The sequence below is a fragment of the Mchenga conophoros genome, linkage group LG15, assembly GCF_057382185.1.
Source record: "Mchenga conophoros isolate Kocher_MC1m ecotype Shallow Benthic linkage group LG15, M_conophoros_male_GT1.1, whole genome shotgun sequence".
Classification (NCBI taxonomy): Eukaryota; Metazoa; Chordata; class Actinopteri; order Cichliformes; family Cichlidae; genus Mchenga; species Mchenga conophoros.
Window position 1 is genome coordinate 3859365 of NC_140540.1, and position 14774 is coordinate 3874138.

Consider the following 14774-nt stretch of genomic DNA (forward strand, 5'->3'; position numbering starts at 1 on the left):
ATATTTGTGTTTTACAGCATCCAACAGCTGAATGGTGATAAAAAGGCATCATGTTGTTGACCGAGGCTCATCTCAGTACAGTTTTGTCTCAGTATGTGGCAGTACCTGCACAGCCATCATTTCACCTCTACATGCTAGAGGGAGGAACAGGCTATAGGCCCACAAGTGTGAGTGACAGGTTGTCCTGCAATGGAGAGACCCAACACTTTCACTGGTCCCACCACTCTGGCAAATGCTGACCTTTCACTTCCTGACGCAGCAGTTGTATTTAACACAGCCACGTGCCCCTGGCGACCTCACACACATGCACACAAAAGTGTACACAGACACAGAGTGGCAGCTTTGTGTTGGTTAAAAAGTACTTGTAAAACCTGAACACAGAGAGGGAAAGCAGCCTGTGTGCAGGCATACAGTTAAAATACAGCCTACTAGTGTCTGGGGAAGAACAAAACATGGCATTGCTGTCCAAATGCAGAACCTATTTCACAACGTTTTTATTTACCAACGAGTGAAGAGACACTAAAAAAAGAGTCCCACGAGACATCAACTTTTTCTTTTATTTCAAAATATTCTCCCAACAGGATGAAACTCAGAGAAGCCCAGAGGGTCCAAAGCCAATAGAGCCGTCTAGAACAGAAGCACCACTCATTATTGCTATGTCACTCTGCTGCAGGACAAGGTGTTCAGGGGAGAGAGAAAAAGAAAGAAAGAAAGGAAAGGAAAGGAAAGGGGGAGGAAACAAAGTCAAGCACAGAGACTCACAAACACATTCACTCCAGTATACACATACAAAAGGAGCTATGTGAAACACAGTGGTGGTGACTAAAAAGTAAGATTTTTAAAAAGCTGCAGATGTTCTCCATGGTGACTGTGGAACTGGTTTCTTGTGGCTCTGCAACCAAACTGTTGATATGCTCACCTTAGCCGTAAGGGGGTTACATCATGGTGTGACCATCATCCGATTGCAGGCAAAGTGCCAGTAAGTGATGTATTATAGAGAAGCATAACTACGAATGAAGGTAGAGCCGGTTTATAGATTTAAAAAAAGTCTTGTTTACAGCTCCTCTTGGGCAAAACAAAGAACATCTGCAGCTGTCTGATAAAACCACTTCATTCTGCCTTTCTGCTTCTAAGAGGCATACAGTATAGCAATACAGAATGCTGGGGGGAGGAGGAGAATGGAGCAAAAACAGGAGGTGGGGGAAGGAGTGTGAAGATACGGGAGGTGGGGCTGCTGGTTGTCCATCTCTACTATCACAAGTCTAAAAAAAATTCAGCATGGTACAAAATCGTCAGTAAAAAAAGATGCTTTGCTGCCATGGAGTCAGAGGGGGCGAGTCGATGGACGCGCCCGTGCCTTTACGCCTTCTCCTCGGTCGCCTCTTCTGCTGCTTCAGTTACCTGGAGGTGAAAAACACACATGCAGGTGTAGCCATTATTTACCCCAGGAGACGTAAGAGGGCCAATGAGGTACACGGAGGGGAAAACCCAACCAGTAAGTTGTGGTAACCAACCCTTCAAACAGTGTAGATCCAAACTTATTTTGCATAAAGATCACTTAATGTTTTGGTTTATTGTCTGTAGAGTAAAAGGCTTTCCAAATGAGTTATCTGGATGGTTTTGCTAACAACTACAGGGAGTTATAGGGATGCTTGTCTGTGTAGAAATTCTAGGCTTATAAATATTTTAAAAGTTGAGCTAATGTGTTTTTTCACATCTTTATTAGATAGTTTTCACTGAAGCAGGTAGGACATGCACCAAAGCGGCTCGGGTCAAAAGCAAACCTATTTCGATGCCGCTTTGGCCTGGCAGCCACCCCAACCACTGAGCTAAATTAGCACCTGATTTATTTCACTTTTGTCGTATTGTTTCCTCGTTTTCTGCTGGGGATGCCAATAACTAGTTTCTATTTTAGTCTTCTTGCATTTTGTCATACTGTCTGTAAACATTGAGTGTAACAAAGGATAAACATCAGGTCACATCTTGGGTGTGAGACTGCGCTAAGTCTGTAAAATAAAAGCTATATAAATGTCATATTTTTAAACTCTTACCTAGAAGTCTTGTTTGATTCTTTACATTCAGTCTAGCGCATGTCTTTTTTAGGTCTTTACCAGTCTATCAGCATAGACATTTATGACAACCAATAAATGAAAATTTAAAAAGTAAAGAACAGACGGCAGGAACACGGTTTGCCCAGCTATTAGCACTCTGCAACTGCCAAGTTGGCAACAAATGTTTGGAACCCCACAAACACAACAAACGGCAGAGTTGAGCAGAGTGTAAATGAGTAAATAAATAACTACAGATAAGGGGTGGGTGATATTTCCTCAAAATTTCAAGAAAATCTATAATTATGATACTTCTGACGATAGAGAAAAAACAATACTGAACTACATTTTATTGATGCTTGCAGACAGCTGCGTTTCTACATTTTCCATCCTTTGTATCCAATGAGAAGTTGGCACTGATGGCACACTTCCTAGTTTGAAGTATTTAAACAAGGTGCCTAAGTAGTTTCCTCACCGGACATTTTAAGTATAAAATAATTGCGTAACGCTTTACTTTAACAATAACTAAAAATAAATTACATAATAAAAATGTAAAATATTTTCTCTATTGCCTAGCTCCATCCAAAGTTGTCAAGATTCACCTGAACACACCAACAAGATATTTCTATGGGCATTCAGACTTTAAAGGGGTTTAAACACATCCACTTTGCAGCTTTGAACTTTTCATGACATCTCCCAACAAAGGTGCATATGAGTACACAAACTCACAAACTGCTCTATCCAGGCAGAACATCACCTTAAACCTCAATTCATTTCCCCAACAAAACACCACATTTACTCACTTACTGCCAGCAGTGGCTGATTTCTATTTATGGACCTCTCAAACCTCCAGTAAATAAAAGCAGAACTATCAGTACTGCGATTCGACCGAAGTCAACCTTCAATAAGAAATTTACAAAGTCAGGCAGGTCGGTGTTCATGAGTTTCAAGGTAACATATGACCTCATTTGCCAATGAGGAGCTTCAAGCTGTTAGCTCAACTCATCACTCGTTTTTTTCAAGCTAAAATTTTGCAGCGGCACAATTATTTTATCTTACTTACTTTTTACATTCTCTCCTGACTTAGCAATAATTTTGTTGCGATCTCCTCTGAGAGCTAAGTTCAGCACAGCCAGGTTTTCTTTGTGTTAGTTGGTTTGACCAAACCTAACACCCTCAGAGGCAACAGGTACCACAATAGTGGTTAAGAACTTTTGTTGTTAACCCAGGCACATCAGACAAGTCAGTTGACTGAGCACCAATTATAAAACAGTGCAATGCAACACTGTACCAAACAAGACGACAGCGGTGCTGAGAAAAAGGATAATTTTGGGAATCTGTGATCATCACAAGCGCACAGAGCAGAAACATAATCACACCTGGCACTCTCGCTGTGCTGTTGTTGGTTAGAAACGTAACAACTGCGCATCACAGCTCTGATGTTTTTAAATGAATACTTTTAAACAAAGGTCAGGGTACAGTCTGTTCAGTCTGTGCCATAACCTAATGAAGAAGATATGAAAATCACTTTATATCAAAATCAAATTTACTGTATTCATCTAAAACTGTCAATAAACAACCTGCAAATGTACTGATTTGTTATAGTTTTGTATTTTGTATATTACTTTTTATTTTTATTTCATTATGATTTGTAATTTAGCTGAAGTTTCCAGAGTGCATTCTTTTTTTTTTTTTGTTTCAGTTGAGTTTTTAATGCTTTGTTTTAGTTTAATTTTTGTTAATTAAGTTGGAGTGTCTTAAATTTCTATTATTATTATTTTATGTTTTGACTCACAGTCTTGTGGACATCCAGTAAACATGTTCATCAAAGCCTCGTCAGGTGAGTTGTAATAATATTTTTGCTAAAGAAACAAATACTACATTTAAGAATATTTTCTCTATATTTTTTTGTTAGTTTTCCAACTTTACAAAATTTAGTTTTCATTAGTTTTAATTTTTGAATTTTTTTGGTCAACTAAAATGTTTTTTAACGTCTACATTAGTTTTAATTAGTTATAATCATTTTGGAAATGCAGTTGATCGGTTTTCTCACCTGGGTTCTAGTTGCAGCACAAAGAAGAATTAGCAGCAGGTTAGAGCCAAGCATAAAAACATTCATACATTTTATGCATCACCAGCTGAATGCATGCAAACTCCAGTGACACCGTGACGCCCAGTTTGGGCTGCTGAAGCTGAGCTTCATGGTGGTGTTAGTAAGATATTGCTCAACAGGTTGCATACAAAATATATTCGTCAAGCAGATATTTGTACTTAGAAGTGTACCGAAAATCTGAATGTAAAGCTTATGAGTTTAGAAAAAGCAAACACGGTAATGTTGCCGAGTAAAAAGAAAGTCACTAGTGACACAGAAAACTCTGCCTAAAAGCTAAACATAGCTCGGTAACCCGTTAATCTCACCTCCCACTACACCCCTCTGGTCAATAGTGGAGTCAGCTGTTCATGAACCAGAGCACATTTCACATTGCAGCTCTGTGAGCAGCAGCTAACCTTCCTGCTAATGGAAAAAGTTGTGTCAGACCCACTTCACTGCACACAGAGAGCAAGTGGGACATCCTTACTTCTTCATTGTGTTTCCCAAACACTCTAATAAACACAGCACTGCAAAGCACAGCGAGTAAATGTTTTCCCTGTTAACGCAGACGTGACTATTAGCAGCACGTTAGTGTCCAAGCACACATACCAAAGACCAGTTAGAGACACTCAACCATACCCTTAACTCTGACTGTCTCACTCTGTCCTCTCACTGACATCATGGAGGGAGCCGTGCTTCTGATGGAAGACACACTGACAGACGGACGAGACACATAGATCTGTGTGTGTGTGTTTATGTGTGAGGGTATATCCATGTGAGCAAAAACAGACGTGTGGCGTATTTGTTGTAATTAATGTTCGTTTGTACACAAATTGACAGGATAAGGAAATAAAGATTATTATTTTTAGAACTGAATATAATTTTCCTACATTTTATTTAAAAATTACATCATGTTTTTATTTTCCCCTCCTCATACCTCATTGGCCTTGGTGTCTCCATTCTGGGCAGGACCGTCTTCCTTCTTCCCCTTAGCGCCACCTTTCTTTGCCTTTGCCCCCTTATCATCTACCACCTTCTGCACAGAACAAGTGAGATTAACATAATGTGCATATAATGATAATTATAGTAACATTTTCTAAATCAGCATTGCAAAAGCTTCACAAGGGCAGCAAAGAGTCAATACACAGTGGTTACAGTTAAAAAAATCAAACTTGACTAAAACCAGGAAAGGACTTCTCTATTTTATATTGTATCTTAAAGGAAATAAGTGGTTCAGAAAATGACCTTTCCAGAGCTTTGGGGTGTTAATGCTCTATCCCCTTCCGGCTACAGCCAGGCCCCTGGAGGACACAAAGGATCTGCCCAAGGATCTCAAGGCAAGTACTAAGATGTCAGCTCAGAGCAAGGCCGTGAAGTAACCAATATAATCTTCCAGAATATACTGGGAGTTAATATAAATAAGGCTAAAGCTAGAGTGATGTGATTCTGTAAAAACTCAGTAACAGTACAGTAATGTACACAAGTCTTGAGCTACCCCCCATTTCTTTGTTTTCAAGTAAAAATAGCCTGAGTTATTGCATACATACTCATCACAGTTAAGCCTGCTTTCAGTTTGTGTTTTGTTTTTCCAATCCAGCAGCTTTGGACAGTCATATAAACTAATACTAAAAGGCAGCCAATTTCCTCAGATTTTTGCAAATTATTACAAATAATTTAGTGTGTGTTTGTGTGTGTGTAATCTGTTTCACCTTGACGACAGTTTTCTTGGGCTTGGCCTCAGGCTTGGGTGGAGCAGGTCTCTGAAAATTACAATAAATAAATAAATCCTGTCAGAACTAATTCATGGTTCAGAGTTTATGAAGACATGTTGCTCTTATCGATATTATCTAGAGTTATCTTTTCTCTTTACTCTTTGAAAGCAGTTTCAGCTACTTTGCTGTACAGAGTTATTCACTGAGATTAACCCAAAGCCTGCTGACTGAAATGTCTGCACTTGATCTTCCTGTAGCCCAAATATTGATAATGATTAAGTACTTGCACCATATTTCATAACCCATGGGCTTTCATCATATTCCCATGGGTTTTAAATATCAGATGTGGGCTGACCTAAGACCACTGTGCAATGATTTTATCAGATGGGAGCAAAGATTCTGGCCATTTTTTTAGGCTGCTGCGTGTGGACCATGTTACCCTGAAGCCACAAGCTACAGTAACGCTGCTGTGATGAAATGAAATCATGTGATTTATTCTCACAATATCTCTGTTTTGCTCAAGAAATGTCTGACACAGCACATGTGATCTAAAATAAAAAGGCTTGAATTAAGACAAACTGTGCTGAAGAGGGTCAATCCTGCTAGTAACAAATTGCCTAAAGATACAATTTAAAAAGTAAACCTACAGCTAAGAAATTGCTTGCTAGGGTGACTTAGAGTTGAAAATAAAAGGATAAGAGGCACTTTAACTGTAGCTAAACCTCAGTCTACTTGGCGTTAGCTTGAATGAGGCACGCACAGCTTGTAGTGTAGACAAACCAACCTTGTGGCTACACAGACATGGTATCGCATGCCCTTTAAAAAAAAAAAAAAAAAAAAAGAACTTACACCATACATTTTTTTGGTGCAAGTAGTTAATTTGTACCTTTGGACAAGCCTAGGTAGCATAAAGACTGGCTACCAGTCTTTATGCTAAGCTAAGCCAAGCTAACTGCTAGCATATCTAGCATACAGAAATGAGAGATGAAAGTGATAAAGATTTCCCATGAAACCCTTAGCAAGAATTACATAGGCTCAAAATGTCAAACTAATGTTTAAATCAAGGGTGTCAAACTTACAGAGAAGAACCAGCCCCTCAAAAGCTATTAAATGACTGCGTAAAGTGTGAAAGAGGCAGAGAATGCATTAATAACTCAGGTTTTTTTCTCTTTTTTCTTGGTGCTGAGAAACTTTTCAAAGCCAAAAAGTATGTCTAGATGTTGACAGGTTGCTTGAATCAGAAAGAATTAAATTGTGGCCTTTAACGATCAACTGCTATCTACAAATTGTGTTGCACATGTAATTAGAGGAGACTGACTACATATGCCAAAAAGAGATTTTGTTCAAATGAAAGAATTAAAGAGAATTCAGGCTGTTCTTCGCCAGTTTGATACCCATGATTTCAATAGCACATGCAAATAGACGGGGTAAAAAGACCCAGCACCGGTGGATTTAACATGCAAAGTACGCACACACAAACACAATGACTGCACAGCAGGGCTGCTAGACCACATAAAAATAACACTATATTTCAGATAACATTGTTTTAAAATGCCATTCACAATCAATAGCTTAATACAAATTAGGCATAACGTCATCAAGGAAAATACTTATTTTCATCCACATGATTACAGAATTTATAACACCACTGGTGGCAGTCATGCAGCCCTGAACATCAACATGTTGTGCAACATACAACACTGAGAATGGGCAAAGACAACAGAGAGTAGACATGCATACCAAGCCAGGAGCCAGTCCTCTGGGAGCACATTTATGGAGCTCTTTTAATTGGCGATTGCCTTGATGAAATCCATAAAGGTCGAGAGGACTTTACTCAGAGCCTTGGTAATGTGACATGTTTTAGCCCGGCGGGATGAGGGGTTGACACTGAGAGGAAAGAGTGGACAGTGACAGAGGTGAAGACAGAGAGAGGGGAGAGTGAAACTTACCGCTGACAATCTCTCTGACCTTCTGGTGGGCTACCGGAGCAACAAATGATCAACAAGAGAGAGATAGCGAGGGAGAGACAGTGACAGAGAGAGAGAGAAAGAGATATCAGTTGTACCTTTGCCAACTGCTCTCGAGACGATCTACTTGGTGACTGTTACACGTGTCCTAATCATTAACTCCTCATGTGAGTATTCTTTCACTCATACACACTCCACACAGCACGCGGAAACACTGCCACGCACACACACACAGCACACACACTCACAAAGCGTCTACCTGTTTTGTGACTTTGGGGGCCTCCTTGCCCTCAGGAGCCTCTGGGGACTACAGGAAATAAAATGAACATATAAAAAAAGTTCAAATTTAATTTTTCTCATGCACAAGTGAATTATCTCTCTGAACCAAAACAGATTCCAGGATGTCTTAATGGAAATATCACTTACTACTCATGGTATAACACATCTGTAACAATAGCTGAAACAATTAGCATGTTTTTGATTACTTACAAAAAAATAATCCTCAGATATTATTTACATCATAATATTTGAGGATTTTATGATGGAGGAAGGTTTTTCTCATTCTGGCCGAATCACAAAAAGAATGTAATCACAATTAAATTTAATCCTTCTTAAGAAAAGGATTAAAATAATTTCCCCCAGAAATCAATGGTCTTTAAAAAAAAAAAAAACCCACTGTTTAATGTTTCACATAATCAAAGCACAATTTCCATCACACGTGACCAAAATTCTCCACAGATGCAAATCACATTATGTGATGATGATATATGATGATGCCACAATCTCTCTGGTTAATTCCATTTTTTTAATGGAGGCATCTTGCTTACGTGCAAAAAAAAAGAAAAAAAAAGAATAATGGACCATGACATCGATTCACTCGGGGGAGGGCGCTTATTAACTAACAACACGGGCGTCATTTGTTGCTCCTAATGGACACCGTATTTCCCGGCTCCAGGTAGGCAGGGACGGCGCACGAGAGAAGTGCGCCCACTCCCACCATGAAAAAAAAACCCGAAAAAAAAATATTGGTTTAGCTCGCAGGTTGACATTCACATTATTTGCATCATTTGCATGTGGCCGACCTCCGCCCCTAGAGGCCCCCCATTCTCTGTCCTCAAAGGCGAATCTGCGAGGACAATAGCCGTTTTTTTAGGTGACAGAAAAGCCAATTTCCATGTATGCGCTGATACAATGCACAGGAGCTTGTCGTGCAGTCCTGTTCAGATAAGAGCCACGGCCTCTTTTCACACAGCGGCGATTGTCCCTGATCCTTCCCCCCCTTTATTCCTTTCTCTTCATGGGGCTAAGGGCTCGTTCATTCTGCGTGGCGCCTGCCATATTCATCACCACCCGGAGAACCAAAATTAGACAGGGAGGTGGAGGGCTTTTATTTTATTTGTTTATTAAATATTACATATATCACGCATTATTAGGAATCTACATGAGTAGATGAGAGAATCTATATGAGTGAAATGCGCCCAGAAGAATGATCACAGCGCACGTCTCCAACAGGATTTACGCGTCCATCCATCCAGCGGCTCTAACATTCACCGGTGCGCACTGTGGACAGGGAAGTGGCAGGGGGGGGGGAAACGACCACAAGAACGGCCATTGGGATGAACACGAGGATTTATAATGAAAAAAGCCCCAAAATGTCGCATATAAAATATCCGTTATTAATAAGTGGGTGTTTAACGCCTACGCGTGAAAGGCTGCAGTCGAAAAGACGTTTCCTCAAACTTTGGCATCACCTCACCTGCCTCGACGTCGCCACAAAATATTATTCCCATTTTTCCTCGATTGCATGAGCTCGAAAAAACTACAGTGAAGTGTGCTGCACGCAGGGACGACACTCACCTTTCTCTTCGGCATTTTATGCGTCAATAATTCTCCACCGAGCAAAATAAAGGTCAAAGCCAAAGGGCCAAGATAGGTGAATTTGAACTACCTCGAAATACGGGATCAATATCTAAGCACCTTCGATAATATGTTGATTATATGCACTCCCCCAAAACTTACACCGTCCGCAGCCATTGGGCAGAGAAGTCAAAATCCACTCCTGTGCTGACTCCCGATTGGATCGTCTCGTCTCTATGTAAATAAGAGGGTCGCGGGCATTGGCCGAAATTTACCAGAGTCTCCCAACGATTGGCTACGCGCTCTTTGTGCGCAGATCCCTCCCGGTGAATCTGGGTAATGTAGGATGGGATAGAGAGAATGTTGTAAATAAAATACAAAGGACCAGAAAAAATGGGCACAATGGCACAATGTCAGCCACAGGCGAGATCCAGAAAAGCTGGAAGGTACTGTGTCTTGTAGGGGTTTCCCTGCTACAGAGAACTAGAGAAATCATACACAACGTTTCTGCAAAAAGGTTGTCACATTCCCTTCAGGAACGTGATGGTCTGTAAAACGATGCAATGGGGGGGGGGGGGGGGGGGGGGTGTACTGTGTTAGATTTCAGCGTGTCAGACAGGGTTACGAATATTGTGCACAAGTGCTTTTTTTGCATTTGTATTTGCATCCTAGAAATAAAGTCAGAATTAAATCAAGTTGTAGATCACGAAACCAAATCTGTCATTCATGTGCACAGTACAATTTTTAACATAACATACCTTTGAATTTAATTACCTCTTGGGAAGTTTTAGGACCCCTGTAGTCAGGCAAGGATTCACTTGTAATCCCAGCTTTCCATCTGGTCAGCCTTGGTTGCCCCAAGTGAACTCAGATGACCCAAAACTGCCCTCCTGATAAGCCAAATTGCGCACTCATCATGACCCGAAGGACAAAATGAACCCAAGGTAGATATCTGTGCTTAGGTATAACAGTGTTACTGACAGTGGAGGCACCATCAAGAATACAACTGTGTTCAGAATTTCAATTTCATTTATATATTTATACATTTCTATAGCACCAAATCACAATGACAGTTTCCTTAAAATGCTTTATATTGTAAGATAAAGACTCTACAATAATACAGATAAATCCCCATAATAAGACGACCAAGCACCTTGGTGACAGTGGGAAGGAAAAACCCCTTTTTAACAGGAAGAATCTCCTTTGCTTGATGGATGAATGGCCTTTATAAAAACTACACATTTTGTGCAACTATATGCAGATGATTTGAACAGAGAGAAAAACATTTTAAAAATTCTGTAGAAATTATTTATTAATTGTCATTAGACTTTTTTACTAGCGGTGGCTTATAATATATTTATTTATTCTAGGAGCCATGACACTTTGTTCTTTTGCCTGCTTTCTTCTTATGGACAAAATAAACCAGAATGACAAACACCTATCGCCTGGAATGAACGTCTTTTTGATTGCATGCATCACATCCTCTTAGTACATCAGCAAGTACTGGAAAAAAATGCCATTCACATTTTCTAAGAGGCCAAGGTGCTACCTTCAAGCAGCTCAAATAAAGAAGAAAAAACATTTCGTTCAGCCATCCAGTCAAAGAAGTCAACCAAATACTCAGGATAGAAGGTGTCAATTCATTTCTTTTCGCTAACTTTCTGTTTCTACTCCAAATCTGAGCTAAATCTCGTGATGTTCTAAATTACACCGCTACAAGGAGTTTAATTTTCTATTAAAGCTTTAAAACAGGTGTTTAACTGTTTAGTGCTCCCATGAGTAGGTATAGTCAATTTTGAACTTAACTTGAACTAACAATAAACATCCAGAACTTACAAAGCAACTGTTTTCAGCATATTCTACGATATACAAATGCACATATTGCACTGTTTTGACACACAATAGCCATAAAAAAAACTGCACAGAAATCAACAAAAGGCACATTCTTGTTCAACATAACAACAGACAGAGAAACGCACAGAGAAACCAGTTTTACAATAGGCAGAGCTTTCCTGCCCTAAACAAGCCAACAAACAAAACCCCTGATTTCCACACAGGTATGAACGCACAACCGCTGTAGAAGCCAACTAACCCAGAACCAGCTTGATGGGAGCTGCAGTGTTCCCACATAGATTGACACAGTCAGCTCAATGGAAGAAAAGAAAATCACAATGGGGCGCATCTACAAGCTTATATATACAGACAGAGAGTTTTAAAAAAAATCAAGGAAAAACCTGAACCCACAAGGCCACGGGGTGAAAGATGACACAAGTGTGAAAACTGTCTGAATCATCAGTATGCTGCACAAGCTTGTACGGGCACCATTTGAACTGTTTCCAATAATCTGCCACTGATGTGAACACAAAAGATGCAAAGCAAATACATTGCCTAAAAGGTTAAATTAATAGAATGGAACCATATTTGTGTAAGTTAACGTAAAGAGAGAGAGTTGTGTTCACAGCAGGCCAGTGAGATTTTGCAAATTTTGTGTTTGGTTGACTTCAGCCAATACAAAATAGTTTAGGTTTTAAAGTTTACCGTGTTTAATGAGTTACACTTCTGCTTAAATATCCAGTCAGTGGGGCAAACATGGTTACTTTGTTTCTCTTTTTTATTCATTGAATCACTGATTTCTTATCGCCTTACTTCCTGGTGAATTCTTTCACCTCTGCTGGTCAAAATGAATCTATGTTCCACACCGAACTTTTGAAAATGCCCTATATACACTAAATCATGCATATCATGGATGTTTTCTCCAGGTACTCCAGCTTCCTCGCAAAGACAGCCTAGAGACCTGTCCATGTTGTATCCTCCCTTTGACACTATGACAGCTGTGATAGGCTCCAGACCCCTGTGCCCCTGAATTGGGTAAATGGAACAAAATGGATAGATAGGCTGTATTAAAAGGAAAGATTAGGCCTTTAGAGCATGCTAACATCTCTATAAGGCTGTTCAAAGAGATGAACAACTTATTAATGAATCAGGCTAAGTGCCTATAGTCTGATAAAATAATGCTCACATGTTTAACAAATATAATGTTTATTCATAGTCTGTATCTAAAAGATGGAAATTGAAAACATGGCGTCACCCGTTGGTCTGAAAGTCTTGCTTTGTAAATCTGAAGCTGAGCATTTTGATATCGCCATCCCACCTTTTTTGAAAACAGACATTGTGAGTGAGGCGTTGATCTAACTGACAAACTGAGGACAGCTCACGTTTATAAGTTAGCGACATGCAATAAAAGCCTAACAGCCCCAGTTTGTCAGCCCTTCTTGTAATGATGGAGAGATAATGTACAAAACCAACATGATTGTTTTATTTCATAAGACTTTAAGCTTGAAACTGGGAACATAAACTTATTGCAAAATGTTTAACCGAGGTCATGGTTTATGGCAGCACAGGGTCATTTGCCATAAGTACAGCGCCTCTGGGTGACATAATGAACACTCAAAAGTTGGTATAGACATTAAACACAAGTGATATTAGTATTGCTCTGATAAATTTAAATCAAGCAGAACCAAGCTCATTCCTTTTAAGCTATATTAAGTCATAATAGAGGACATGTTCAGCCTGATCTTTAGTTTGTTTGATGGGGGTGGAACAGTGGTTAACATTGTTTTCTCATAGCAAGAAGGCTTGAATGGCTTGAAAGGCTTAGTTCCCTGCTGGGGCCTTTCTGTGTGAAGTTTGCGTGTTCTTCCTGTGCCTGCGTGGGCTCCCTCCAGGTACTGTAGCTTCCTCACATAGTCCAAACTGGCCATAGGTGTGAATGTGGGCAGAAAAGATTGTATGTTTCTCCATTAGCCCTGTGATGGCTCCAGGGGTCTAGATATTAAGACTGTTTGTCATTGTGACCGTAACATCTTTGTCTGCGCTCGCTGATAAAATATCTAAGATCTACAGCTGGATGACAAGTTAAAGTATAAATCAGCACAAATATTTAACCTCATATGGAACCATTGTCCTTTCTTTTCCTGCAATTTGTCCCCTTCGTTTCCTCCTGCTTCAGCCCACTTTGAATGAGAACTAGAAAAGAAGGAGAATCCACGCCTGCACAGGGAAAACATGCAAACTCCCCACAGAAAGGCCTCGGCTTTTCCAAGAGCTGTCTTGCTGTGAGCAGCCGTGTAAACAACTTCCCCACTATACCACCCCTGGGAACATTAGACAACAAAAGCTGAACTTTATGTACCCATGAAGCTTTTAATCATCCCACATGATGATAAAAGAAAAAAAAGGAAGTCTTCCACTTTTTCTTAAATTCCAGTTTCTTTGGGCTGTGCTCAGGGCTAAATATCAAATTATGCTTGGTCAGTTAAGAAGGTCAGTGTGTTCCTTTTATACAAATAAAGCACAGTTTATCAAATTAATACAATATGGGTTAACGTTATCCCCCACACTCCTCTGACAGATTAAACACACCGTGTCTGTGTCTGATTAAAATTTGGGTTTCCATATTCATTGTACTACTCCAAATGAGAAGGGAAATCGAATGACTCGCTGAAGCAGTACACATCAGTAAAAGAGCCGAGGCTGCCTCTGCAGACACGGAAGTGCTCGTCAGCAAGTCAGAAATAGTCTCGCTCTCACCACGCAGTGACATTATTGAGATGCCATATTTCGTTGTAGAGAATGTGAAGAAAGCCAGACCCAGGCCCAAATACACCCGCATGTAGGCAGGACGTGACTGACACCTTGTGGACAATCTTTTGCATGATTATTATAGATGAATACTGAATTACAGAGGATTGAAAGTCATTTTAATATGTGCACCGCATACAAGCCCAATTCCATCCACTGAAACCTTTTTCTAATAATCTCTGTAATAATAGCAAATAAAACTCTTCATATTTCTTTTTCCCACTTTCTTCTTCTGCAAGGAAATTTAATAAGCACATTCTGAAAAAATTCACAATTAATAAGCTATCTGCTTTTTAAAATGATGATCAGGAACCTAAGATCTCATATCTGATATGTGTCACGGACTCTAGTGTAAGTCCAAGGACAGCAACACAGACTCCTTACGCTTAAACTGTAACACATGAAGCCATAAAGAAAACAGAAAACGCAATGAAAGCTGAACATGAAGCACTTTCAT

At 39.8% G+C, this 14774-nt stretch overlaps 1 protein-coding gene across 9 annotated transcripts in view; it reads right to left on the minus strand.

Moving 5' to 3' along the window:
* Window positions 1-538: 538 nt before the first annotated feature.
* hmgn3 (high mobility group nucleosomal binding domain 3) overlaps window positions 539-14774 on the minus strand; it is a 37904-nt gene continuing 23668 nt past the window's right edge. Inside the window, exons 2-8 of one of the 9 annotated variants that reach the window (XM_085246805.1) lie at window positions 9839-10008; window positions 8079-8126; window positions 7802-7831; window positions 5850-5900; window positions 5078-5176; window positions 4780-4879; window positions 539-1401 (exon numbers count right to left, since the gene is read on the minus strand). In XM_085246805.1, coding sequence (XP_085102931.1) covers window positions 1394-1401; window positions 4780-4879; window positions 5078-5176; window positions 5850-5900; window positions 7802-7831; window positions 8079-8126; window positions 9839-9853 — 351 coding nt within the window. In that variant the 5' untranslated portion in view covers window positions 9854-10008 and the 3' untranslated portion in view covers window positions 539-1393. The other 8 variants (XM_085246806.1, XM_085246811.1, XM_085246804.1 and 5 more) reach the window with 8 other exon arrangements.